General features: G+C 42.2%; 2 protein-coding genes across 2 annotated transcripts in view; one reads left to right on the top strand and one right to left on the bottom strand.

Annotated features, from left to right (window-relative positions):
- The window catches only part of LOC117994072 (cilia- and flagella-associated protein 91-like), a 26,756-nt gene extending 630 nt beyond the window's left edge, over positions 1-26,126 (bottom strand). The window contains exons 1-23 of the mRNA XM_034981948.2: positions 26,036-26,126; positions 25,153-25,229; positions 24,482-24,545; positions 21,738-21,870; positions 19,367-19,480; positions 18,301-18,401; positions 16,990-17,056; positions 13,068-13,188; positions 11,824-11,992; positions 10,716-10,913; positions 10,159-10,332; positions 8,938-9,122; positions 8,701-8,847; positions 7,802-7,931; positions 6,536-6,627; positions 5,801-5,949; positions 4,179-4,351; positions 3,125-3,244; positions 2,442-2,522; positions 1,989-2,105; positions 1,501-1,623; positions 766-882; positions 360-470 (exon numbers count right to left, since the gene is read on the bottom strand). Coding sequence (XP_034837839.2) covers positions 360-470; positions 766-882; positions 1,501-1,623; positions 1,989-2,105; positions 2,442-2,522; positions 3,125-3,244; positions 4,179-4,351; positions 5,801-5,949; positions 6,536-6,627; positions 7,802-7,931; positions 8,701-8,847; positions 8,938-9,122; positions 10,159-10,332; positions 10,716-10,913; positions 11,824-11,992; positions 13,068-13,188; positions 16,990-17,056; positions 18,301-18,401; positions 19,367-19,480; positions 21,738-21,870; positions 24,482-24,545; positions 25,153-25,229; positions 26,036-26,111 — 2,839 coding nt within the window. The 5' untranslated portion in view covers positions 26,112-26,126. The remainder of the gene's footprint in view (positions 1-359; positions 471-765; positions 883-1,500; positions 1,624-1,988; positions 2,106-2,441; positions 2,523-3,124; positions 3,245-4,178; positions 4,352-5,800; positions 5,950-6,535; positions 6,628-7,801; positions 7,932-8,700; positions 8,848-8,937; positions 9,123-10,158; positions 10,333-10,715; positions 10,914-11,823; positions 11,993-13,067; positions 13,189-16,989; positions 17,057-18,300; positions 18,402-19,366; positions 19,481-21,737; positions 21,871-24,481; positions 24,546-25,152; positions 25,230-26,035) is intronic.
- LOC138404109 (uncharacterized) lies at positions 13,415-15,398 on the top strand. Its single transcript, XM_069507340.1, has 2 exons — positions 13,415-13,615; positions 13,701-15,398. Exon 2 carries the CDS (start codon positions 13,779-13,781, stop codon positions 15,396-15,398), a length of 1,620 nt encoding a protein of 539 aa, XP_069363441.1. The 5' UTR covers positions 13,415-13,615; positions 13,701-13,778.

Genomic DNA, 26,126 nt, shown 5'->3' with positions numbered 1-26,126 from the left:
TAAAAATTTAAAATGGCCACCATACACTCATTAAAAATATAATAGCCAACTGCGCTAAATACTAATAAAAGATATTATTACAGAGCACAAGTGTGTGAGCAAACACAGGTGCACTCTCATAGCTCGATGGGACGGAAATCCGACACGATAGGAGAGAGATAAAGCACTGGACCGACGGCTTTACGTGCTGACCGAGGCACGGGGCATAACGTCAACTTTCTAACTCTGGGCTAGTATTGAGAATTTCTTAAAAGAGCCGATACTGAGCTATTTTTGACCCAGCCCGGGATTCGAACCCAGGACCTCGTCATCTGCATTTGCACTAGACCACCGCATAGTATATTCTCTAAAGTACTCACTATCAGAGGCAGGGCTCTGTGTCATAGTGTCACATTTGCAACGCCTCATGTCTTCCAGCAAGCGCAGTTCAGTCGGCAGCAACTTTAATACATCCTCTTGGGTCATTGCTTCTGTAAAAAAATATTATTACACTAATACTTATCTAAATATATAAAAGGAAAAGGTAACTGACTGACTGATAGCTATCAACGCACGTCGCACAGCTCAAACTACTGGACTGATCGGGCTGAATTTTGGCATGCCAGATAGCTATTATGACGTAGGCATCCGCTAAGAAAGGATTTTTAAAACTTCAACCCCTAAGGGAGTGAAATAGGGGTTTAAAATTTGTGTAGTCCACGCGGACTAAGTCGCGATCATAAGCTAGTACATAATAATTTTACTTAAAATCTTCTTCTCCATTACCTGGTTGCAACTTGACCTTGCTTGTCGTGGCATCGTCATCACAGTGGCAGGTGGGGTCCGCCTTCGCGGCTTCTTCCTCCGCCTTGCGCCTTATTTCCGATGGCAGCTCTTTGGGACCTCATAGAATATATAATAGGTAGGTACAGTACCAGGCAGGAAATATTGTACAGTACGCGGCAGAAAGTAATGTACAACGACCTTTAGAAGGAGATAGCAGATTTGTAGAGCATTGTCTCTGTCATTGAGAGTTGAGACCGACAATACCTCACATAGGTATGAGTGACAAAGACAACGCTCTACAAAGCCAAAATCACTCTCTAAAGGTCGAGGTACAGTATTTCTTGCCAGCTTTTGAATCGTCAAAATAATTTAACATAGGTACCATAATGAAACAGTCGATAATTATTAGAAACAATTTTTTTTAACTCAAACTTTTACCTTACCAGTGGTTAGTTACCATTACCACCCTAACGGCAAAGCCGTGCCGCCATGCGGATTAGCAGTTAGCAATGTCTTATATTAGCACAAGTAAAGGGAGAAATCCGAAAACCGTGAATTTGTGGTTACATCACAAAAAAAATTAGTGTTCAAGAACAAATAATATCAAAAAATCGTCATTAACCATAGTACGCGACAGGTCGAAATCGTATGTGGCGGGGCTTCCCCCAGCCACATACCCCGATTGCTATCTCGACCTGTCGCGGACATAATATGTATGTATAAACATACACTTACAAGTAGTATTCAATTCAGAAGGTTCACTAATTTCTATGGCGTCTTCATGTATGCGTTTCATGAAATGATGGTATTCTGGTTTCTTCACACGCGGCAATATTTGACCAGTCGCGATCGCCACCGCTGTAAAAACAGACTAAATTATATAAAAGGAAAAGGTGACTGACTGACTGAACTATCAACGCACAGCTTGAACTACTGAACGGACCGGGCCGAAGTTTGGCATGCAGATAGCTATTATGACGTAGACATTCAACCCCTAAGGGGGTAATAATAACACCCCACTTAACCGATTGGACTAAGAGCCAGCGCGTGCCAGACCTTCGTTATTTTATAAAAGCTGAAAGTTTCTGTGCTAATTGTCCTCAACACAGGGAGGAACGACCAGCGTTATCTCCCAAAGCCACCATGACCCAAACTTCATAGTCGCGGGTCGTTACTTATCGTCGTCGCTTACTAGATTTTTTATTATTAGACAAATTGCTCACCCTCTTCAACCATTTCCATAGCGTCAAGCTTGACCTCCGTATCTTCGCGCATGCGTTGCTCGAGGTAGTAAGTGATTGCCCTCTTTTCCTCTCGCATGTACCGCGCTACTGCCACGGCTGTTGACGAAATAAACAAGGCACTTACTTAAAAGTATAGTATAGTATAGTATGGTATAGTATAGTATGGTATAGTATAGTATGGTATAGTATAGTATAGTATAGTATAGTATAGTATAGTATAGTATAGTATAGTATAGTATAGTATAGTATAGTATAGTATAGTATAGTATAGTATAGTATAGTATAGTATAGTATAGTATAGTATAGTATAGTATAGTATAGTATAGTATAGTATAGTATAGTATAGTATAGTATAGTATAGTATAGTATAGTATAGTATAGTATAGTATAGTATAGTATAGTATAGTATAGTATAGTATAGTATAGAGTTACCATCATCCATAACTTCGTCAAGCATGCGTCGTATGACGTGACGCGGTGGTAACTTCTCTCTCATGGGCTTAGCTTCATGTCCTGGGATAATATTAAAATGTATTTAGTTGACGTTAGCTCGACTAGTTTCGAACCTACCCGGGGTCTTTTAGGATTCCGTACCACAAAAGGAAAAAAGGAACCCTTATAGGATCACTTTGTTGTCTGTCTGTCAAGAAACCTACAGGGTACTTCCCGTTGACCTAGAATCATGAAATTTGGCAGGTACGTAGGTCTTAGAGCAGACAATAGGGGAAAAAATCTGAAAACCGTGAATTTGTGGTTACATCGCACACAAACAATTAAATTGTGGTCATGAATTAATAATTATTTCAATAGTTTATTAATTAGTTTAATAGTCATGAATTTATAATTAAAAAAAAATAGTATTTTCAGTTTTCGAAGTGAGATAACTATATCAAGTGGGGTATCATACGAAAGGTCTTCATCTGTGCATTTTAAAACAAATTTTTATGCAACATAGTTATTGAATTATTGTGCTGTCGAAAAAATCCGACTGTAGTACGGATCTCTCGTTGCGCGAGCCTGACTCGCACTTGGCCGGTTTTTTTCAAAGGGACTCAGTTCGCGCACGCGTCTAAACCGCGTCTGAGTCCTGTTTTTTTTAAAAAAAAAACACTCACGTCTAGAAGCTTTCCAGCGCGGGTCATCTCTGGATGCAGTAGGTGTCGGCTGCATCGGCACGTCGCAGTGTACACACTTGCACAGATAGTCCAGTGGCGCGCCACAACGGTGGCACTTTTCTATACAATCAGTAGTAGATACCTTTGATAAAATTGTCTACAACCAAATAATTGGTAGGTATAGTCCGAGGGGGGGGGGGAGACGCACGTAGTTGGTGCGCTTCGGACGTGTGGTGGGGGACCTCGTTAGTGTGTAGTGGGTCCCCGCTGGAGGGTCCGCTTCGGCAGACGTCGCTGGCTGGGTCGCGGTTGATTGCTTCGGTGTTCCCGTGACCCAGTCACCAGACGACGCGCGCTATCCCGCACCGGGTGTGCGGGGCGTCCCCACCCAGATTGTCATAATATCGACCTATCGCGTACTATACAAGTGGTTATCAGAACGCTAGCAAAAACTTAGCGTTACTGTTATACTACCTAAACACAATCCAATACCAATAACCATTTGCCTCATTTTGAAGTTGTAGTGATTTAGTATTTTTCAAACCCGCAATGTATAGCGTTCAAAACTGTGGTCAATGCCCCACCTACGACGTGGCATTGACTCCAATTAATGGACTACTCGCAACGGTCGTTGACCTCTAGCGTCAGTCAGATGTTTTATTTGCAATATATCGTGAACTTTTACAAAATATGGGATTTTTTCATTTATTTCTTCGCGTTTTTTTGTGGTATCATATCAATAATCATCAGTACCTACTATAAATCCCGCAAATTGCTATTGCGTTGGAACCATGGCTCATTAACATCGAAATGACGTAATTTTGACGTCAGGCGAAATAAAAATACACCATCAGCTCGAAACTTCAGTCTAGTGCTGACGTCACTGTAACGGCGGCCACGTGCATTAGCAATTTACGGGACTTATATCACCTGTCTTTGTTTTGCTAGCGTTCTTGGTTACACCCTATATTTAGGGTAACGTGGCAAAAAACATGGACGCCTTCAAAGATGACTTGAACTGTACGATCGCTAAACTGTGGTTCATAATCCGTACCTTCTCGACCCGACTCAGCCGCATCCAACGTGCCGAATATAGAACTCCTAGCGGCGTCCATTCTAGCAGCTTGAAGCGCTGACACCCTATGCCTTGCAGCGGCTTTGTGTGCTTCAGGCAACAAGAACTGCTGTACCAACTCCGCTACCAACTCGTTCTGTTCTGCTGTTGACCTGGTATCAAATGATACATAATCTTAGCAAGCGTATAAAGGCCTAGAACTCAGAGCCGTGAATGCAGTTACAAAATTAGTACAATAGCCTTATATTTTTTATAACTTTTGTGACGTGTATTATGTCCATACCGTAGATAGAGTAATAAAGGTAGATGCAGTAACGTTTGCTTTCTCATTCGCACTAAAAAGAGAGCACAGATAAAGTTACTATACTAATGTTATAAACAGAGACGCAGCTAACCTATTTTTGTCCCTTATCGTGTAACTGGTTTTTTTCAAGAATACATACAAGAAGTTGCAAAACAAACTTTGAGAATTCGTGGCGTAATTGTATTTCTCATGAGTTATTTACTTGTTTTCACATAAAAAAAGTTTAATACAAATATTGTTGATCGGTTAATAAAAATATTGACTACTAAACAATGGTAATAATTGTCGTGTTATTCATCGTTACGTCGTGCTATCGCTATCTCATACACGGTTACACAGTACTTACATCTACCTATTATTCCATCTATGGTCCATTCAGTCCTCCAGCGCTGCGCGAGAAAGCTGTGTACGACCTTTGTAGAGGGCGTCACACGTACTGTCATCTGCATAGCAATGGATGCTGCTACCATGCTACAAGTCATTGATATGCAGGATGAACAGAGTGGGTGATAATACTGAGCCCTGTGGGACACCAGAATTAATGGGCTTAAGCTCACAGCAAAAACCATCGACTGCGACTGTGATGATGCGCCCGTCGACAAAGTTGGCGACCCAATTACACAGCTTCATGGGTAGTCCGTAGGATGGTAGTTTTGATAGAAGTGTCCAATGCCAAACCCTATCAAAGGCTTTTGCGATATCAAGGTTGACCGCCAGGGCCTCTCCCGTCCTGTCAATGGCTTCCGCCCAACGGTGTGTGAGATATACACACTGAAATTTTAATGGTTGTTTTCCAATAGCGAAATGATTTTGTCGTGGTATTACATTCGATTTATAAATATAAAGAGTCAAAAATGACAAGTTTGCAATCGAGAAAAACAAAAATCGAATGAGACCTCGAACCAATAGTGATACCGTGTGCGTGCAGGCTAGTTTATGCCGTATCACTACGCGCGAGAGTTTATTTTGCTCTTAACTTTTTCACTTTATTGGGAGCGCGGTTCGAGTGGATACGTACCTACCTACTATTCACGTTACGTCTAGTGAGTTACTATTGTTTCTCACACTTTCGAGTTGATGATTTTTTTTTTTAATTATTTCAAAACAAAAACATTTTTACTTTTTAAGTTTAACTCAAAATTTCGATAGTACTACTGAGGGCAAATCGTTCTGCCGCGGGAAGACAACCACTAAAATTTCACCGTGTATAAGAACCAGCAGCTCGGCGATGGCAAAAACCCTATTGACGATCACTGATCAGCTGTTTCTAAACTTGACATAACTTGACAGTACTTACATGGAGCCATGTTCCAACAGAGACTTGTCAATTTTGTCAGCTTCTGTCAACGCCTTTTTGACAGCATCAGCTTCGGCGCCCAGGTCAACTCCTTCTTTGATAATTTCGTGAAGGTACACGTCCACTGTTTCTTGGGTTACGCCTAACACCTGTTTGGTACAAGAAAAACTTACTCGAAATCGGTTCATTCGTTTAGGAGGTACGATGCCACAGACAAACAGATACACATTTACGCACGTCAAACTTATAACACCTTCCTTTTAGATCTTGAAATATTTGGATATTGAATATTAGGTATATTGGAAGACCAAAGTCTTCGAACAGTGCGTGTTGCCAGTGAAGACATATGGATCCGAGACATGGTCGCTAACTATGGGCCTCATAAGAAAGCTCAGAGTCACTCAGCGGGCGATGGAGAGAGCTATGTGCGGAGTTTCTCTACGTGATCAATGAGGAAATGTGGAGATCCGTAGGAGAACTAGAGTAACCGACATAGCTCAACGAGTTGCGAAGCTGAAGTGGTAACATAGTTCGTACAACCGATACACGTTGAGGTCCCAAGGTGCCGGAATGGCGACCTCACACGGGAAGACGCCCCGCTAGGTAGACGGACGACATCAGACGAGTCGCAGGGAGCCGCTGGATGGCGACGGCGCAAGACTGTGGCGTGTGTAAGTCCCCACAAGAGACCTATTTCCAGCAGTGACGTCTATTGGTTGATGTTGATGATGATACCTGTTTGAACATTTCGTCGTGTTCCCTTCTGCGATGCTCTTCTTTCTGTCTGCGTCCCGCTTCCGCTGCTTCGCGCATTGACTTCTCGCGAACTTCAAATAGGATACATATTATTTTAAATAGGGTTGTTCGGGAGTCGTAACTCGGGCCTTCAACAATATTTGCCCTCTGCCAATCATCAACTAGCGCGGGCAGGATGTTTAGTGCAACTGCACTAAACCAGGGCGTGCGAGGCGTCAGAGGTGCGGGGTACCAGCCGACACCTGTCTTCGCTTCAAAACGAAAAAAGCATTCGCGGTGCATAGGGCGAACACATTGTACACGTCAATTACATATTTAAAATAAACCAGTGCCAGTAATAATTACAGTCTTTTTATAAACACATCACCAAGGGTCTTGCCAAGACCCTTGGTGATGTGTTTATAAAACCAAGACCGTCTTGGACTGTTAAAATGATGTGATGTTTTGTATAGGGGCTAGAACAGAGGCGGATTAAATGTCGATAGCGCCCTAAGCAAGCATCTCAAAGGCGCTCCTCTAGCAGACAAACTAAAAAAAAACTTACTAACTTCGAAAGAACGATGAATCGTGTATAGTCCACGACATGTTGAGATGGCAATCGGGGTACGAGGCGGGGGGACGCCCCCGCCCACACGCACGTTACCCACGCTAACACAGCACGGGTCTGTTGGGGGTTTAATAATACTAGTAAACGAGTGAAGACTTCAGACTTTGCTATATTAAAGAAGAGGCGGTCACTCCAAGATTTTGCATAGAAAGAAACCCAACTCTACATGATCACACGCGCCCCTTCGTAATCTCTCGCCCCTAGGTACGTCCCTGGCTTGCCTTAGGGATAATCCGCCACTGGGCTAGAATTCATTATTAAAGAGAACGGTAAAAAAAAATTAACAGACCTTTCGTTATTTTTAACATATTTAATTTAGTAACGTCACTCTGTACGGAAGATGATTAATGACGTCACAAAGCGTAAATGACCAATATTTTTCAATTTTTTAACACAAAAAATATTTTCCGCAGAAATTACTCTATTTTTGTACTTGTTACTCTTGTTTTGCTAGTATGTTCGTTTGTGATTGGGTTGGTTGGTGACTCAAAATAGTCAACATCGAATGAATTTTTGTCTCTGTCATTTGTATGGGATACGTAACAGAGAGAAGCCCTGTACTAAATTCTCTCCGTAGATTGTTAAGAAAATCGTGTACAGAAGTACTAGGAATACATGAGCTAGTAGGAGATATTTACGTGCAATAAGTATGAAGGCGTGCTGCCGCCTCTCCTCCTTCAACCTCCTGAGTTCCTTCTCCAAGAAGTCCAAAGCAGCAGACACCGCCCCGCCGCACAGCTCTTCCACTAGTGCGGAAATCGCTTCCTCCTAAGACATCCGCAATCTTTAGGTACAGTACGACACGGCTATCTTGGCGCGTGACGAAAATTGGAACTAACGTTGCCATCAAGTGTCCCCTTTGTTCTTGTTTGAATATTCTTAGCCTTTGTTCTCCAACAGCGCCCCCCTGTCAATGTAATTCAAGTGCCTGATTCCGTGATTTATATCTAGGATTAATATTGTATCTGTGTAGTTTGTAGTCTATTCAATTCATCATTGCAGTGCAACAAGGCTCTCTTGGCACTTGAATGACATTGACAGGCGGGCGCTGTTGGATAACAAAGGCTTAGAATATTCAAACAAGAACGATATAATGGAATGCCCTTCCTGCTTCCGTTTTTAGGGTTCCGTACCTCAAAAGGAAAAACTTAAAGGATCACTGTGTTGTCTGTCTGTCTGTCGTGTATGTCAAGAAAACCTATAGGGTACTTCCTGTTGACCTAGAATCATGTTTGGTAGGTAGGTAGGTCTTATAGCACAAGAAAAGGAATAAATCTGAAAACCGTGAATTTGTGGTTTTATCATAAAAAAAATTAAAATATGTTAATCTTTCTATATATAAAAATGAACCGCTGAATGTGTTGCTGATCGCAAATCTCGAGAACAGCTGAACCGATTTCGCTTATTCTTTTTCATAATATTCCTTGAAGTACGGGGAGAGAAAAATTTAAAAAAAACCTGAAAAATAATCGATTGTTAGGCGGCACGAAGTTCGCCGGGGCAGCTAGTGAACAAATAAATACTATAATGATGATACCTTTTGTTCATGTTCAGACCGCACAGCTTGGTAGTCTCTGGCCTTAGCTTCCTCCCTGGCAATGCGCGCCTTATCTTCCTTCTGGAGGCCGTGCGTGGTCTTCAACTCCTCCGTAAGCTCTGCCGCCCTGGTACGCCCTTCGAACATCTGCAGAAAATTACCATGAGAACCTTAAAAAACTGGCCATAGTCTACCACGCTGGCCATGTGCGGATTGGTAGGTACCAAGGGTACTCACAAGATTCTGCACAGCACGACCTCTCAATATCTTCTGCAGCACCAGGGCAGTCTGGTGAGATACTTCGTCGTCTTCGGGAACAGCTTCCACCTCAGGAGTTGGGGGTCTTGGGGTCTTCACATGACGTCGAGGTTTGAGGACACGGAGGGGTCCGGCGGAGTGTGACGCGGCTCCCAATCTGGCTTCTATCGTGAAATTAATATCGTGAGTTGATCACTTGAAAAGAGCAACCGCCGAGTTTCTTGCTGGTTTCTTCTCGGTAGCAACGGAATTCCGACCCATTGGTAAATTAAACTAGTTGACAATTCTAAAGCACTTGTAAAAGTTTACTTGAATAAAAATATATTCTACTAGCTTATGCTCGCGACTTCGTCCGCGTGGACTACACAAATTAAGGTGATCCGTACTTTTGACATGACAGTTAAAATGGCGCGTGAGAAGTCATTATGTACGGACTATACCTAGTGTTGATATGGTTTTAGTTTTTAGGGTTTCGTACCCGAAGAGTGCGAAACGGCACCGATTACGCCTCCGCCATCCGTCCTTCACCCTGTCTGTCTGACAGCGGACTGTATTTTCTTCAACTAGTATAGTGCATTCAATATTAACTGGCGTGTTTCCACTTGAACGTAAACAATAACCCTCTAACAAATAAACCTGGAATAGCGGTGGAATAGTTATACTCTGTTTTGTCATTCTCTGTCATCAGTAATTTGACATTTGAAGGAAAAAGACAAAACAGAGTATAACTATTCCGAAGCTATTCCAGGTTTATTTGTTAGAGGGTAAGGGTAATAAACCAAACACTCATAGAGTCCATTCATTTTTAAAATAAGCATCCTTATTATAAATGCGTAAGTATTTGTTTGTTGGTTTATTGGTTTGTTGGTTTGTTGGTTCGCAATCACGTCGTAACGGTGCAACGGATTGACGACATTTTTTGCATGGGTGTAGATAAAGACCTGGAGAGTGACATAGGCTACTTTTTATCCCGGAAAATCAAAGAGTTCCCACGGGATTTTTTGATAAACCTAATTCCACGCGGACGAAGTCGCGGGCATCAGCTAGTACATAATATATTTTGTTGCAAACTAACCAGTGTTGATATGTTACTTTTGAATTCACCCGCCACGACTTAATCCTATTGTTATTGCTATAATGACGATCTCAAGTGAAAACACGCCAGTTAATATTGAATGAATTAGGAAGAGTATCACTTACTCTTCAAATCATTGTGCAGGTTCTCCAAGAACTGTTCACTCCACTTGGTCTCGCGCTCGCAGAGTTGCGTTCCATCTCGCGTTAAGTGGTGACCGGAACACGTCCTCTTGAGGTTCTGGCCGCACTGCTCCAACCATGCTGGTGGCTCTGCCAGGGCGGTGTGGTCTTCCACAACTGGGAAACACCTTGGATTGTAATGTATGGAGAACTAGCTAAATGGACGAGTTAAATAAAGTATCCCTTTATGACTTCTTTTCTCCTGGTACAAGAGCAAGTACCGAACGGGCGCCCTCCCGTGATCCGGCCCGTATAACTGTGCCTCCACCTCCCCTCCCATGGCCCCACCAGCCGGGCCATGGGTACAGGTAGAGGGTTGTCCCATCGGGCTATAAGAGTGAGGGAATAGATAATGCATCTGTGTTTGCGCACACACTTGTGCACTATAACGTCTCCCGCGCCGGTATCTAATATCTATGGAGATTGGTCGCCTTTGCCGAAATTCGGCAAGATTCTTCCTTATAATCTCTTAGCATTTTTTCCTGCAAACATTTACTTACCCAGTAAAGAAGGATCATAGAGTATCTCCCCATGCCTTCTTCTCGCCTGGTACCCGTGCCTGGCTCGAGGCGCGAATATGTCTGACGTGGGGTCTTGCGCTGCTGTGATGGCGGACCCCGCACCCCGCGCCGCTCGCATGGACTCCGCGAGGCCTAGTCGACCCCCACGGCCGTGTACCGCTGATAATTTGCGAATCTCTAGAAACAATTACAACAATATTAAAAAAACCGGCCAAGTGCAAGTCAGACTCGCGCACCGAGGGTTCCGTACTACAGCCGTATTTTTCGACATTTTGCACGATAAATCAAAAACTATCATGTAAAGCCCTTTAATTTGATACCCTTTGATTTGATATTTGAATTTGTATAGTATACTTACTTTGAAAGTTGAAAATCATCTGTTGCTGGCTCCTTCATTAGGTGCCAACTTGTATCAAATAGCCCCACATGGATGAAACAGCCCCACATTGGCTTCAAACTAACCTCGATCCCTGGTCTTCCGTATAAGGTTGATCTTGCGCTCCATCACTCTTCTTGTACGCGCATAGCTTGGCTAGCTTGGCGCCGACTCTGGATGTTGTCTTCATCTGTTGCTGTGCTCCTTCATTGGGCGCCAACTTGCAAATAGCCCCACATGGTCCCCAACTACTAGGACCTTGTTGCCTCGGTGAAAACTTGGGCAAGCTACGGGAGTTCGCGCACCACTGGCACAAGAGGTGGAACAGCTCGGGCCGTGATCGTGGACCAGTGGGTGTTTGAGGAAGGATCCGGACCGCGGGGCACGCGGGGATCTGCATTTTTGTGCACGTCTGCCCCAGAAAGGGGAGAAAGACTCAAAGGGACAAGGAAAGGATAGAAAGAATTTTAGGGAGTCAAGAAGGAAGGAGCCACGGGAAAGAGCGACCGAGCAAGTACCGAACGGGCGCCCTCCCGCGTTTTGGCCCATATAACCGCGAGGTTGGTGGGGCCATGGGTGGTGGTGGTCCCCAACTTGTATCAAATAGCTCCACATGGTCCCCAAATTATATCAAATAGCCCCACATGCTCCCCAACTTGTATCAAATAGCCCCACATGGATAAAACAGCCCCACATTGGCCACAAACTAACCTCGATCCCTGGTCTTCCGTATAAGGTCGATCTTGCGCTCCATGTCACTCTTCTTGCACGCCCACAGCTTGGCTAGCTTGGCGCCGACTCTGGATGTTGTCTTCATCTGTTGCTGCGCTTTGAGCTTGTGCAGTAGCGTCAGCCGAATGTCTTGGAGCTCGTCGATTTCCTGATAATAGAATAGATTTTTTTTTTTAATCAAATAAACTTAACTCAGGTACATTACGCGGCAGAAAGTAATGTACATCGACATTTTGAAAGGAGATAGTAGATTTGTAGAGCATTATGTCTCTGTCGTTGAGACCGACAAAATGATTCATTGTGACAGAGACTTAACGCGAAGGCAAAGGCGAAAACTGAGGAAACCTGCATGCCTGAGGGTTCTCCATAATGTTCTCAAAGGTGTGTGAAGTCTGCCAATCCGCACTTGGCCAGCGTGGTGGACAATGGCCATACCCTTCTCATTCTGGGAAGAGAACAGTCCTCAGTAGTGAGCCGGCGATGGGTTGATTGTGATGATGATGGCTCACCGCTGCGCCAGGGAGGTCGAACGATTGCCTCCTCATTTCTAATTCGAACCTCTAGGATATGTACCCCCTTCCAGCATCAGTTTTCCCCTCCAATTTTAATACGGGTACCTTTGACGGCCTCCCTGGCGCAGTGGTGAGCGCTGTGGTCTTAATAGTGGAAGGTCCCGGGTTCGATTCCTGGCAGGGGTTTGGAATTTTATAATTTCTAAATTTCTGGTCTGGTCCGGCAAAGCCGTGCCGCCAAGCGATTTAGCGTTCCGGTACGATGCCGTGTAGAAACCAAAGGGGTATGGGTTTAGTAAAAACTGTCATACCCCTTCCAGGTTAGCCCGCTATCATCTTAGACTGCATCATCACATCATCAGGTGAGATTGCCCTTCAATCACGTCGCAACGATGCAACGGATTGACGTGATTTTTTGCATGGGTATAGTTTAATTCCCGGAACTTTTTATCCTGGAAAATCAAACAGTTCCCGCGGGATTTTTAAAACCTAAATCGACGAAGAAACCGCCGAGTTTCTTGTTGGTTCTTCTCGGTAGGTACGGCATTCCGAACCAGTGGTAAATTAAAACTACCTGACTATTTATAAGCACTTGTAAAAAGTTTACATGAATAAAAAAACATTCTATTCTATTCTATTCTATTCTATTCTATTCCACGCGTACGAAGTCGCGGGCATCAGCTAGTAGTCTATAGATTTAAAAAAAGTTACCGCCTCCCTAAAGATCCAGTCCTTGGTCTCGATGTCGCTGATGATGGCATCCTGCTTCTTCATCCAGCGCGGGAACTGCCCCTTCTCCACCAGATCCATCCACTTGCGAGCGTGTCGCATCCTGGGACCAACCGTTTGTTAGTCAGTTAGTTTGCACGTATTTTCGACATAGTGTGAACAAAAACTAAAGACATCGGTTAAATGCTCGTATGGAACGACGACTGAACGATCGCTGAACGAATATCGCTGAGCGAGTTTATTTTTGAAAGCTCGTCGCTCACTGACAAAACTAGTAAGGCGAGTCGTCGCCGGCAGTGTGAACAGTCAGAGAACAACTTTTGATATATATATATATGTAATGAAATGACATTTCATAAAATTGAGTTTGCCGCGCTTCGCGCGTGTATCAACTTGTCTGTGGTGGAGTGAGTGACGCATTGTGTGCAATGGCGTAATTACGTTGTTTTGATTTGTAAAAAGATAATTTAACGGATAAAGTTGAGGAGGCGATATTAGTGAACTTTAAATGTCGTTTCTTTGTTTTTCAGGTGAGAACTCATAGTTTGTTGTACCTATGTACCTACCTAATATTGTAAAAGTAAACGGGTGTTAAAATAAAACTTTGTTTTTCAGAGAAACCATTTATGTTTAATTGCAAAAATCCTCAACAATATAATCTTATAAAACGACATTTTCGTTAACTAAAGGAAGATGGACCGGCTGCAATTTGAGTTTACGATGATAGCTTCAAGTGATGGCAAATCTAATGTATTGGCCATAACCTCAATATCTACAGAAGAAGGAAAATGTTATGTTTTACCTGATGAGTTGAAGCCGGTAATTCACCATACGTATATTGTTAAAATGAACACTTTCTCAAAAATAAAAAATAGCATAAAAAAAAGACACCAAAGTAGAAAAATATGGATAAAATTGGATGAAAATCTAAAGAAAACGTACATAGATGAGGAAGGTAATATGCAATTCTCAGATCAATATTTAGAAGAAATGAGCACAAAACAACCAGAACACAGAGATGACAGTTTGCAACATATCTTGGAAAAATTAATAGAAACTACAACCAAGAAAGAAAATCAACATAACCTAAAACATATTTCAGAGAAATTTATTATTGAAAAATTCACAAGCAAGAACCCTAATGCAATGCAATGGATAGAGAATTTTGAAAAAGAATGTGAGCGCTTTAATATAACAAAAGATGAAACAAAAATAGACATATTGAGGTTATTTTTAGAAAAATCTTGTTTAGATTGGTATAGCTCGATGGTTATAAAATTAACAGTAAATTCTGAATGGAAGGAATGGAAAGACAAATTTTTGGAAACTTTTAAAAATCAAGGATGGGACATGGTCACAACTGCCCTCGCATTCAGGTATAAAGAAGGATTGTTGATTGATTATGCTATAAAAAAAGAGCGGCTCATACTAGATATAAACAAATCGATAGACCCGAAAACAATGACAGATCTGATTGCAACAGGTCTACCTGGGTTTATCCTAAATAGGTTAAACAGGGACGAACTCAACAACACTACTGATTTGTTCAACGAGATAAGAAAATATGAAGGTATGATATACAAGAAAAACTCAACTATAAGAAAAAGTGGTACATTTTTTTATAAAAATAAAACTAATGAGAAGAAGCCATGTAAGACTTGTGAATCTTTGGACAAAGGAATTAAATATCATCCGGAGGAGTCATGTTGGTTTAAAAAAAATAAAAATGAATCTGAAAAGCTCTTTAAAGCTAATAACTCCATTATTGAAGTAGACATGAATACTGAAAAAAAAAAACGAGTAAGTACACCATTAATCAAAATCAAGCTTTTATTAGAAAATAAATTAGAAGTGAGCGGCATTTATGATTCAGGCTCACAGATCTCGTTAATAAATTCAAGACTGATTAAAGTAAAAGAAAAAAAAGATAACGTGAATATAGCATATATGAAAACGGTTAATGGTGTGAAGAAGACAGATGGCTTGATAACAATAAAAATAAAAATCCTTGATTTAGAAGAAGAGGTGGATGTATATATAATAGAAAATGAGGATTTTGATGATTTTATAGTCGGATTGGATATGATAAAGAAATTCAAATTAACACAAAATGAGGACTTGCGGATAGAGCAAAAGAAAACAACAAATAAAATAGACATGATGTCTAAAGATAACACAAATGAAGATAAGAATATAAAAGCATATGCAATAAATTTCAATGAACACATAGAAACACAGGAATTTGTTAGTATGACAGACCATTTAGATAATGAAAAGAAAATTGAGATAAAGAGAATGTATACAGAAATATAATGAAACAGAACACTCCGTTACAGGCTTTGCACCAAAATATTTACTGGATGGTACGAATGTTAGTATTCTACCAAATGAATTAAAAATAACAGAAAGGGAAGACAAGTGGATGGCTGATAGAAAATTGGCATTAGAGAATACAATAAAATCCCACATGTACAACAAGAAAGTATTTGATAGAAATAGGAAAATTCAAGAGTTTAATATAGGAGACAGTGTATATGTAGAAAATGGAAATAGATTGAATAGAAAGAAATTAGACGAATTAAAAATAGGCCCTTTCAAGATAATAGAGAAAATATCGAACTCCATGTATAGGATTGACACTGGTAACAGAAAAACAGAATCAACTTTATTCCACATAACAAAATTACAACCTGTCACAACAGAGGCTGAAGAAGAAGTAGCGGAAAACGAATATGAAGATAACTTATAGGTATATTGTGTGGATATGTTGTTTAGAATTTTCGCTCTTAAGGGGGGGAGATGTAATGAAATGACATTTCATAAAATTGAGTTTGCCGCGCTTCGCGCGTGTATCAACTTGTCTGTGGTGGAGTGAGTGACGCATTGTGTGCAATGGCGTAATTACGTTGTTTTGATTTGTAAAAAGATAATTTAACGGATAAAGTTGAGGAGGCGATATTAGTGAACTTTAAATGTCGTTTCTTTGTTTTTCAGGTGAGAACTCATAGTTTGTTGTACCTATGTACCTACCTAATATTGTAAAAGTAAACGGGTGTTAAAATAAAACTTTGTTTTTCAGAGAAACCATTTATGTTTAATTGCAAAAATCCTCAACAATATAATCTTATATATATATATGCATCTCTTTCGTTTACACGGAATGTACATTTATTGTGCGTTTCTTGAGAGAGAGAATCGCCGATAGTTAGTCGTTTTCTCGCCGGCGCGGGTCAGACCACTGCCTCACGGTTGCATTCGTAACTTTCCGGCCTAAAATGTATCTACACAAAACCTTACGTTATGTACAGTGGCGTAGCTACCTAGGGGCAAATTGCCCCGGGGCCCTAAAGCTCAGAGGGCCCTCGAATCCTTACCAAAAAATCTCGATCGAACTAAACTTTTAAAGATTTCCATTTTCAAAATAAATATGACAGGTTGCAGTCATAAATAGATAAGTATGCCATGATTAAAGTCAGGTGACTTTAATCATGGCAACTCAGTTGAGAGAAATTCGAAAGTTACTAAGGAATTTCCCTAAATTCTTTCTGTGAATGTATTTGTATATTTAATACTAGCTGATGCCCGCGACTTCGCACGCGTGGATTTAGGTTTTTAAAAATCCTGTGGGAACTCTTAAATTTTCCGGGATAAAAAGTAGCCTATGTCCTTCCCCGGGTTGCAAGCTACCTCTGTACCAAATTTCGTCAAAATCGGTTGAACGGTTGAGCCGTGAAAAGCTACCAGACAGACAGACAGACACACTTTCGCATTTATAATATTAGTATGGATTTTTACTTGATAAAACCAAACCAGTTTCGATAGCAGTGGGGCCCCATTTTTTGATTTGCCCCAGGGCCCTTGGTTACCTAGCTACGCCACTGGTTATATATGAAGGGTCTCTTACTTATTGATGATTTCGGTAGTGTGGAAATCGGCAGGCAAATCTCCAGTACGGTACGGAATGCCTGGACCTACAAAAGATGCACAAGTTCAATCAATCAGCCTGTTAGCGTCCACTGCTGGACATAGGCCGTTCCCACACACGGTCCTTCGCCTGCCTCATCCACCCACTTCCCGCTAGTTTCTATCATTATACATATATCATCTTACAAATACATCTCTACATACTAAGTATAAAATAAAGTCGCTTCCCGCTATCTGTATGTATGAACGCGTAGACCTTTTAAACTACGCAACGGTTTTAATGCGGTTTTCACCAATAGATAGAGTGATTCAAGTGGAAAGTTTATAGCTATAGTTTAGTTCTCAAAAAATTAGAGATCCCTAGAGAAATTGAAATAATGTGAATTAGGTCGGAAAAAATCCTCTCATTTGAGAGTTTCCGAAGCAAATACACCTCAATGACACCACATTAATATCTACATTGCACCCATGCGAAGCCGGGACGGGTCGCTAGTATACCTATAAAATTCAAAGTCCTGACTGAATGAGTCTCGCGACGTTGTCCGCGCGGACTACATAAATTTCAAACCCCCGTTTAACCCACTTGGGGGTGGAATTTCGAAAAATCCTTTACCTACCTACCTTTACAAAGAACACACCCTCCTTTCATATCTCTAGGACCAGCGGTTTAGGCTGTGCGTTGATATATAAATCAGTCCGTCAGGACTTTGAATTTTATATATACAGATATATAGATATCTATACGGCGACCTCCCTGGCGCAGTGGTGAGCGCTGTGGTCTTAATAGTGGGAGGTCCCGGGTTCGATTCCTGGCAGGGGTTTGGAATTTTATAATTTCTAAATTTCTGGTCTGGTCTGGTGGGAGGCTTCGGCCGTGGCTAGTTACCACCCTACCGGCAAAGCCGTGCCGCCAAGCGATTTAGCGTTCCGGTACAATGCCGTGTAGAAACCAAAGGGGTATGGGTTTAATAAAAACTGCCATACCCCTTCCAGGTTAGCCCGCTATCATCTTAGACTGCATCATCACTTACCATCAGGTGAGATTGCAGTCAAGGGCTAACTTGTATCTGAATAAATAAATAAAAAACTAATATTATAAAGAGGTAATGTCGTTAAGTTTGTTTGTAGGGGGTAATCTCTAGAACAACTAAACCGATTTTGAAAATTCTTTCACCAATAGAAAGCAACATCATTCCTGAGTGACATAGGCTATATTATATACACGCGGGGATCAGCTAGTGTTAAATAAAAAGGTTGTGTGTGTGTGTGTGTGTGTGTGAGATATGCTTACCCCACTCCAGTTTGTCCAGGTACATGACCTCCGGAGTATTCTCGCAGCCTTCGGCGGGTTGCGCGTCTGGTTGCCAAGGTCTGGTCTGCGCTGATGACTCCCTATTACATAAAAACACTATTAAAACCAGTCAAGTGCGAGTCGGACTTGCACACGAAGGATTCCGTACCATTTTACAAGATATAACCGTCCATTTGTTAGTTTTTCCCTAGCGTTAAGGTTGTCTGGAAGAGATCGCTATTTATTTAGCGACTAGCTTATGCTCGCGACTTCGTCCGCGTGGACTACACAAATTTCAAACCCCTATTTCACCCCCTTAGGAATTGAATTTTCAAAAATCCTTTCTTAGCGGATGCCTACGTCATAATAGCTATCTGCATGCTAAATTTCAGCCCGATCCGTCCAGTAGTTTGAGCTGTGCGTTGATAGATCAGTCAGTCAGTATCCTTTTCCTTTTATATATTTAGATATCCTTTTATATATTTAAGATAAGACCGTGTTTTCGTACCTACTTTTTAAGATTTCTTTTTTGTAACCTGTAATTTGTGTTTTGTGTTCTGTCCCGTTCCACCTCAATTTTAAGTCTGAGCAAAGTCAAAGCGCGCTCTATATATATTAGACCTACCTTCCTGCCAAATCTAGGTCAATGGGAAGTACCCTATAAGTTATGATTCCCTTTTCCTCTAAAGTAACTTTTTTTTTTTTTTATTCGTTATAGGCGCACGCTAGACCACGATCACACCTGATGGGAAGTAATGATGTGGCCTAAGATGGGACGCGTTTGCCTAGAAGGTGCCTATTCACTCTTGTTTTAAAGATACCCGGATTATAATTGACAGGAAACACAGATCTAGGAAGAGTATTCCAGACCCTAGCCATGCGTATAAGGAATGATGACGCAAAGCGTTTCGTACGCGAACATGGAATGTTGACGACATAGGGGTGGAAACTCGCCCGGTGTCTTGCGGTACGGTGGTAAAAAGGTGAGGGAGGGACAAGATCAAACAGCTCCTGAGCACACTCTCCGAAATATATCCTGTAGAACACCGATAGGCCAGCAACTTACCTAAATACACTCTGAGTTCCTCGATTCCTAGGTCTTGTGGGTCCAGGTGACTTCAGCGGTGAAGGAAGATGGAAGTCTGGGCTAGCGCTCTTTAATGGTAAGAGTTTCTTTGGACTGCAAAAGTACATATACGTTTCTATTAACATAATTCATAGACAGGCGGTGAAAAGGTGATAACTTAGTGGTTAGGACGTCCGCCTTCTTTTCGTAAAGTCGGGGGGTTCGATCCCCGAGCACGCACCTCGGAATTATGTGCGTATTAACAAAAAGATTAAATACCACTTGCTTTAACGGTGAAGGAAAACATCGCGAAGAAACCTACATGCCTGTGAGCTTTCTTCATGTTCTCAAAGATGTGTGAAGTCTGCCAATCCGCATTGGGCCAGCGTGGCAAGACTACGGCCTAAACCTTCTCACTCTGAGAGAGACCCGTGTTCAGTAGTGGGCTGGTAATGGGTTGATCATGATCACACTAACACGCATACCACGACACTTCTTTCTTTCTTATCAACGTCTGCGTAAATAATCTAAGCTATGCTGACGACATGGTGTTGTTGGGTCCCACGGCCGGCTCGATTAGAGAGCTGCTTCAATCCTGTGAGGAGTACGCTGCTAGACATGGGTTAGTATATAACGTGGCCAAAAGTGAATACCTGATCTTTAAGGCCCCCCGTAAGCAAGTGCAATACGAGCCTAGTATCGCGCTCAATGGTACTTTATTGAAACGTGTCACCAAGTTCAAATATCTAGGTCACTATGTTACGGAGGACCTTAAGGATCAGGCGGACATAGATCGAGAACGAAGAGCCTTAGCTGTAAGGTGTAATATGTTGGCCCGCAGGTTCGCCCGATGTAGTAAGGAAGCAAAAATTACGCTATTTAAAGCTTACTGTCAAACCTTCTACACGGGGGGCCTGTGGACTAACTACACTCAAAAGGCACTCGACACGCTGAGGGTGCAATACAACAATGGTTTCAGGATACTGTTGGGCTTGCCGCGGTTTTGTTCGGCGTCAGGCATGTTTGCAGAAGCACGAACGGATGATTTCTATGCCATAATAAGGAAAAGGACGTCATCCATCCTGGCAAGGCTGCGTTCGAGCTCCAACAGTATCCTGAATATGATGGCGGGAAAGCTGGATACGCCAATTCTCCAGCATTTCATTCAAGTTCTCGTCCGGTAAATACGCAGAGTATTGACCGGACGAGGGCTTGAAAGTGATCCCAAAGTCTAATTGTTTGCGCCCTATTATGATAGCTGTTGTAAAAATAAAATAATAATAAAATGTTTATACTAACATAGTTTTTAAGCATTATACTAACAAAATATAGTAACATAGTTTTTAAAGCATTATATGTGTACTAACAAAATATGGGTCTTTGTTGCCTTATTAAATAAAGAATTAAAAAAAAAAAAAAAAAATTAAAAAATTATCTCTGGGCTAGTTTCCGTACTAAAACGTTTCCGTCGCTTCTGTTGTGCGTAGAGAGAGCGCTATACTTAAGTTCTTTCCACGGATAGAGTATAGTAAAGGTGAACGCACACTTATCCGAGCCGAACGCGTCGAACACATATCCGCAACAGAAGAATCGACCGCGCCGAAAGAATTATTCAAATTAGAATCACTCATTTTTTTAAACAATGAAAAAATAGTAGAATATAGTAGTTGCTCTGTCGTCCGCAACTGATAGAATATGCGAGCGCATTCGTCGAGTCAGCCGCATAAACCGCGCCGAATCTGATGACGTCATCCGAATTCGTCTAGGATATCTGGGATTTCTGGGGTTCTTGCAGATTCGGACGATTCGACGCGGAGATGTGTGCGAGGTTTCATGATTTTATATAGAACTAGGATATGCTCGCGACTTCGTCCGCGTGGACTACACAAATGTCAAACCCCTATTTCACCCCCTTAGGGGTTGAATTTTCAAAAATCCTTTCTTAGCGGATGCCTACTTCATAATAGCTATCTGCATGCCAAATTTCAGCCCGATCCGTCCAGTAGTTTGAGTTGTGCGTTGATAGATCAGTCAGTCAGTCAGTCAGTCACCTTTTCCGTTTATATGTATACTAGCTTATGCTCGCGACTTCGTCCGCGTGGACTACACAAATTTCATACCCCTATTTTACCCCCTTAGGGATTGAATTTTCAAAAATCCTTTCTTAGCGGATGCCTACGTCATAATAGCTATCTGCATGCAAAATTTCAGCCCGATCCGTCCAGTAGTTTGAGCTGTACGTTGATAGATCAGTCAGTCAGTCAGTCAGTCAGTCAGTCGCCTTTTCCTTTTATATATTTAGATTCCAAAATTCGTTTCGTTCGACTCGTTCGGCTCGGATAAATGTGCGTTCGACTTAAGGGTTACTCACACCGCACTGAACTTGAAGCGCTCCTTCCCAGCCAGCTCGGGAGTTGGCACAGCAGTCATCTGTCGCACTTTGGTCAAGTATGCGCCGTACGAACGATCCACGTGCGAGGGCAGCCGGCAGTTGGGGTGGTATACTATGGAGAGATAGATAGACAGGTAGGTATATGGTGTGCGACAGGTTGAAATTTCCCTCACCACCTGGGTGTCTGGTGCACTTCGACCGTCCTCTGTGCCAGATCCTTCTTTCCACGCACATGCAAACTGTGGAACCAACTCCCATCGGCGGTCTTCCCACTAGATTACAACATGGGGTTATTCAAGGGGCGGACCATCAAATTCCTAAAATGCCGGCAACGCATCGGCGGTTCCTCTGGTGCTGCAAATTTTCATGGGCGGCGGTAATCACTTAACATCAGGTGACCCGCCGTAATCTTTATTTATAAAAAAACCTGTGCTATCACGCACTGGGTTAGCGTGGGGAGTGTGCGGGTGTGCGGGGCGTGCCCTCCCCGATCGCCATCTCGACTTGTCTTAGGGCTCTTATCTGGAGTCGCGTCACGCGCCGCGGCTCCAGAAAAGTGCCCTTACGCCGAAAGAGCTAGTAGGTATTCCCGCGACTTCATACGCGTGAACTACACAAATTTCAAACCCCTATTTTAGCCCCTTAGGGGGTTGAATTTTCGAAAATCCTTTCTTAGCGGATGTCTACGTCATAATAGCTATCTGCATGCCAAATTTCAGCTCGATCCGTCCAGTAGTTTGAGCTGTGCGTTGATTTATTTATTTATTATTTTTTTTATTTTTTTTATATCTAATTAGAACGGCAGTGCCACTTACACTAACTAGATGATTAATAATAAATTTAAATACAAATAAAGGTACAAGAAAAAAGACATAAAATACAAAACGATAAAAGATCAAAGAATTTTGAATATGTACGCTGAGAACATTGAATGACATATTCATGCAAGTGTTTACTATACGCTGACGACCTGAAATTGTTTATGGAAATAAAATCTGAGGCCGAATGTGTTGAACTCCAGGATGATATCGATGCTGTCATCAAATGGAGTGACGAAAACAGAATGGAGTTCAACACCAATAAATGTTCGGTCATGACTTTTGGACGCGGAAGGTGTCCAGTTTTCTTCCCGTATAAAATGAGCGGAGTTCAATTGCCCAGACAAACTAATGTAAAAGACCTGGGAGTAATATTTGACCATAAACTGACATTCCATGACCATATTTCTACACTCGCCTCCGAATCATTCCAGCGGTTGGGGTTTGTTTTGCGTAATACTCAAGATTTTCAAAATTGTTACACGATAAAACTGCTATTTGACGCTTTGGTTCGTGCCAAGCTAGAAACCAGCGCTTGTATTTGGAATCCATATGAAAGCACTTACACCTTGCTACTTGAAAAGGTTCAAAAAGCCTTTCTAAGGTATTTATATAAAAAATTGCACGGGTATTACCCATTTATGTATCCCACAAAATTTCTCCAAGGGCACTTGGGTTTCCACTCGCTCAAAACCCGAAGAGACTGCGACCAAATTGGTACAATTTGCAAGATTCTTAGGGGTGTGATTGACTGCTCTGAACTACACAACAAGCTCTGCTGCGTTTATGCACCCTCTAATTACAGCTATCTCCGCCACCGCTCCAATTTTTTCGTAAGTCCGTTTAGTCGCACGGTAGCGCGTTCCAGGTCACCCATACCGCGCACTTTGGCTGCGCTCAACGCACTGCTGAAGGAGTCCCCTCGCTGTGACATATTTGCTGACAAATGGGCTGACCTCATGGGTCAGATCTTGCACTTTTGTGAAAATTTATAATTTTGCTTTTTAAAATTTATAATTTTAAGTTGTTAATTTTTGTAAGTATGTTTATGTTAGTTTGTACTCGTATTTTAATTAGTGTAATTGGCTTTATGGCCGTTCTGATTAAATAATAAATAAATAATAATAATAATAATGCAATGCTCTCAGCGTACTTCAGTAACTCCCGAACCAGTATTATAGACCCATCATTAAATGGGTCCCATTGAGCATTATTGTCCAAAAGCGCGTTGAATGATGCTAATGAACGGGGTATAGGTGACATAGATCTAGCAACAGTGCGATGATGTGGGACCACGAAAAGTTTATTTTTTCGTGGACGAAGATTACTGTTGGATTCAGGGACACGTATGCGACACAGTTGGTTATGAAGTTCTGGAGCATTAACATCTCCTCGCAAAATTTGACACATAATTTTGAGTTGGTCGCAAATGCGTCTGACCTCCAGGGAGTTGAAACCTAAGCAACCTAACAGAAATTTGGTTGGGTATAGGAAAGGATAATATCCATAGCAACGTTTATACAGGTATCTTAGGAAGGCCTTTTGTACTTTTTCTAATATAAGCCCGTACTTTGCCTCGTACGGATGCCAGACACAGGTGCTTGATAGATCAGTCAGTCAGTCAGGCACCTTTTCCTTTTATATAATTAGACTAGCTTATGCCCGCGACTTTGTCCGCGTGGACTACACAAATTTAGAACCCATATTTTACCCCCTTAGGGGTTGAGCTTTCGAAAATCCTTTCTTAGCGGATGTTTACGTCATAATAGCTATCTGCATCCCAAATTTCAGCTCGATCCGTCTAGTAGTTTGAGTTGTGCCTTGATAGATCAGTCAGTCAGTCAGTCAGTCAATCAGTCAGTCACCTTTTCGTTTTATATATTTAGTTTTTTTTTATTAGCTTACCAATATGCATTCTTGGACATTGGCGCAGTTCTGAAAACATTGTTTTGTACACCGGTTGAATGACCTGCAAAAATAATACAATTTTGTGCATCATCATCATCAACCGATAGACGTCCACTGCTGGACATAGGTCTCTTGTAGGGACTTCCATACGCCACGGTCTTGCGCCGCCGCTATCCAGCGGCTCCCTGCGACTCGTCTGATGTCGTCCGTCCACGGAATTAGGTTTAGGTTTAAAGACGTTTATTCTCATAAAGACAATATTTTTGCGTTAATAAGCAATTAAATATCACTTGCTACAAGGAAAACATCACGAGGAAACCTGCATGCATGAGAATTCTCCAAAATATTCTCAAAGGTGTGTGAAGTATGCCAATCCGCACTTGGCTAGTGTGGTGGACTATCATCATCATCATCATCAGCCTGTGGACGTCCACTGTTGGGCATAAGCCTTCCCTAAAGAGCGCCACCACACCCGGTCCTCAGCCTTCCTCATCCAGCCACTTCCCGCCAGCCTCTTTATATCGTTGGTCCATCGTGCTGGAGGGCGTCCAACACTACGCTTGCTTAAACACGGTGGTGGACTATGGCTAAATTCTTCGCATTTTGAGAGGAGATCCGTGCTCTGTAGTGAGCCGGCGATGGGTTGATCATGATGAATATATACTTACAACTTGAGCAGACGCCATGGCGGCTTTAAAAGCTGTTCTAGCGTAGTCCCGGGCACCAGAGACAATGAAGGCTGAATCTGTAAAAAAACCAGTCAAGTGCGAGTCGGACTCACACACGAATGGGTTCCGTACTATTGTACAAGATATAACACTTTTATGTACAACACTACAAGTTAATGACGGACAGCGCCATAGCTAGATACTTACATGAGATTTACAATCATCATCATCATCAACCAATAGACGTCCACTGCTAGACATAGGTCTCTTGTAAGGACTTCCACACGTCACGGTCTTGCGCCGCCTAGATCCAGCGGCTCCCTGCGACTCGCCTGATGTCGTCCGTCCACCTAGTGGGGAGTCTTCCAACGCTGCGTCTTCCGGTGCGAGGTCGCCATTCCAGCACCTTGGGATCCCAACGTCTATCGGTTGTACGAACTATGTGTTCCATTGCCACTTCAGCTTCGCAACCCGTTGAGATTTACAATGCGACAAGGCTATCATGGCGCGTGGCGAAAATCGGAACTAACGTTGCCGTCAAGTTGTCCCCTTTATTATTGTTTGAATATTCCACATTCTGAGGAATACTCTAAACCTTTGTTCTCCAACAGCGCCCCCCGGTCAATGTCATTCAAGTGTCAAGAGAGCCGTGTCGCACTGGTAGGTTACCAGAAATTCACGGTTTTCAGATTTTTCCCTTTACGTGTGCTAAGTATAGGTACCTACCGGTCTACCAAATTTCATGATTCTAGGTCAACGGGTAATATAGATTTTCATGACAGACAGACAACATATTATACATATAAGGGTTCCGTTTTTCCTTTTGAGGTACGGAACCTTAAAAAGTCCGATTTTCAAGCCGTACCTATAGTGAAAAACTTACCATATAAATAATCATGCACTCTCATTTCCGGGGCAATATATCTCCTCGGGGCCTCGTATATTGTATCTCCACTCATTTTGATGTTAACTGA

Source organism: Maniola hyperantus, chromosome 26 (assembly GCF_902806685.2).
Source record: "Maniola hyperantus chromosome 26, iAphHyp1.2, whole genome shotgun sequence".
In the NCBI taxonomy this organism is placed as follows: domain Eukaryota; kingdom Metazoa; phylum Arthropoda; class Insecta; order Lepidoptera; family Nymphalidae; genus Maniola; species Maniola hyperantus.
This window is presented reverse-complemented; position numbering and strand designations above follow the sequence as displayed.

Bases quoted from the DNA above. Each gene is read 5' to 3' on its own strand.
- LOC138404109 (XM_069507340.1), top strand. From the start codon at position 13,779: ATGGACCGGCTGCAATTTGAGTTTACGATGATAGCTTCAAGTGATGGC.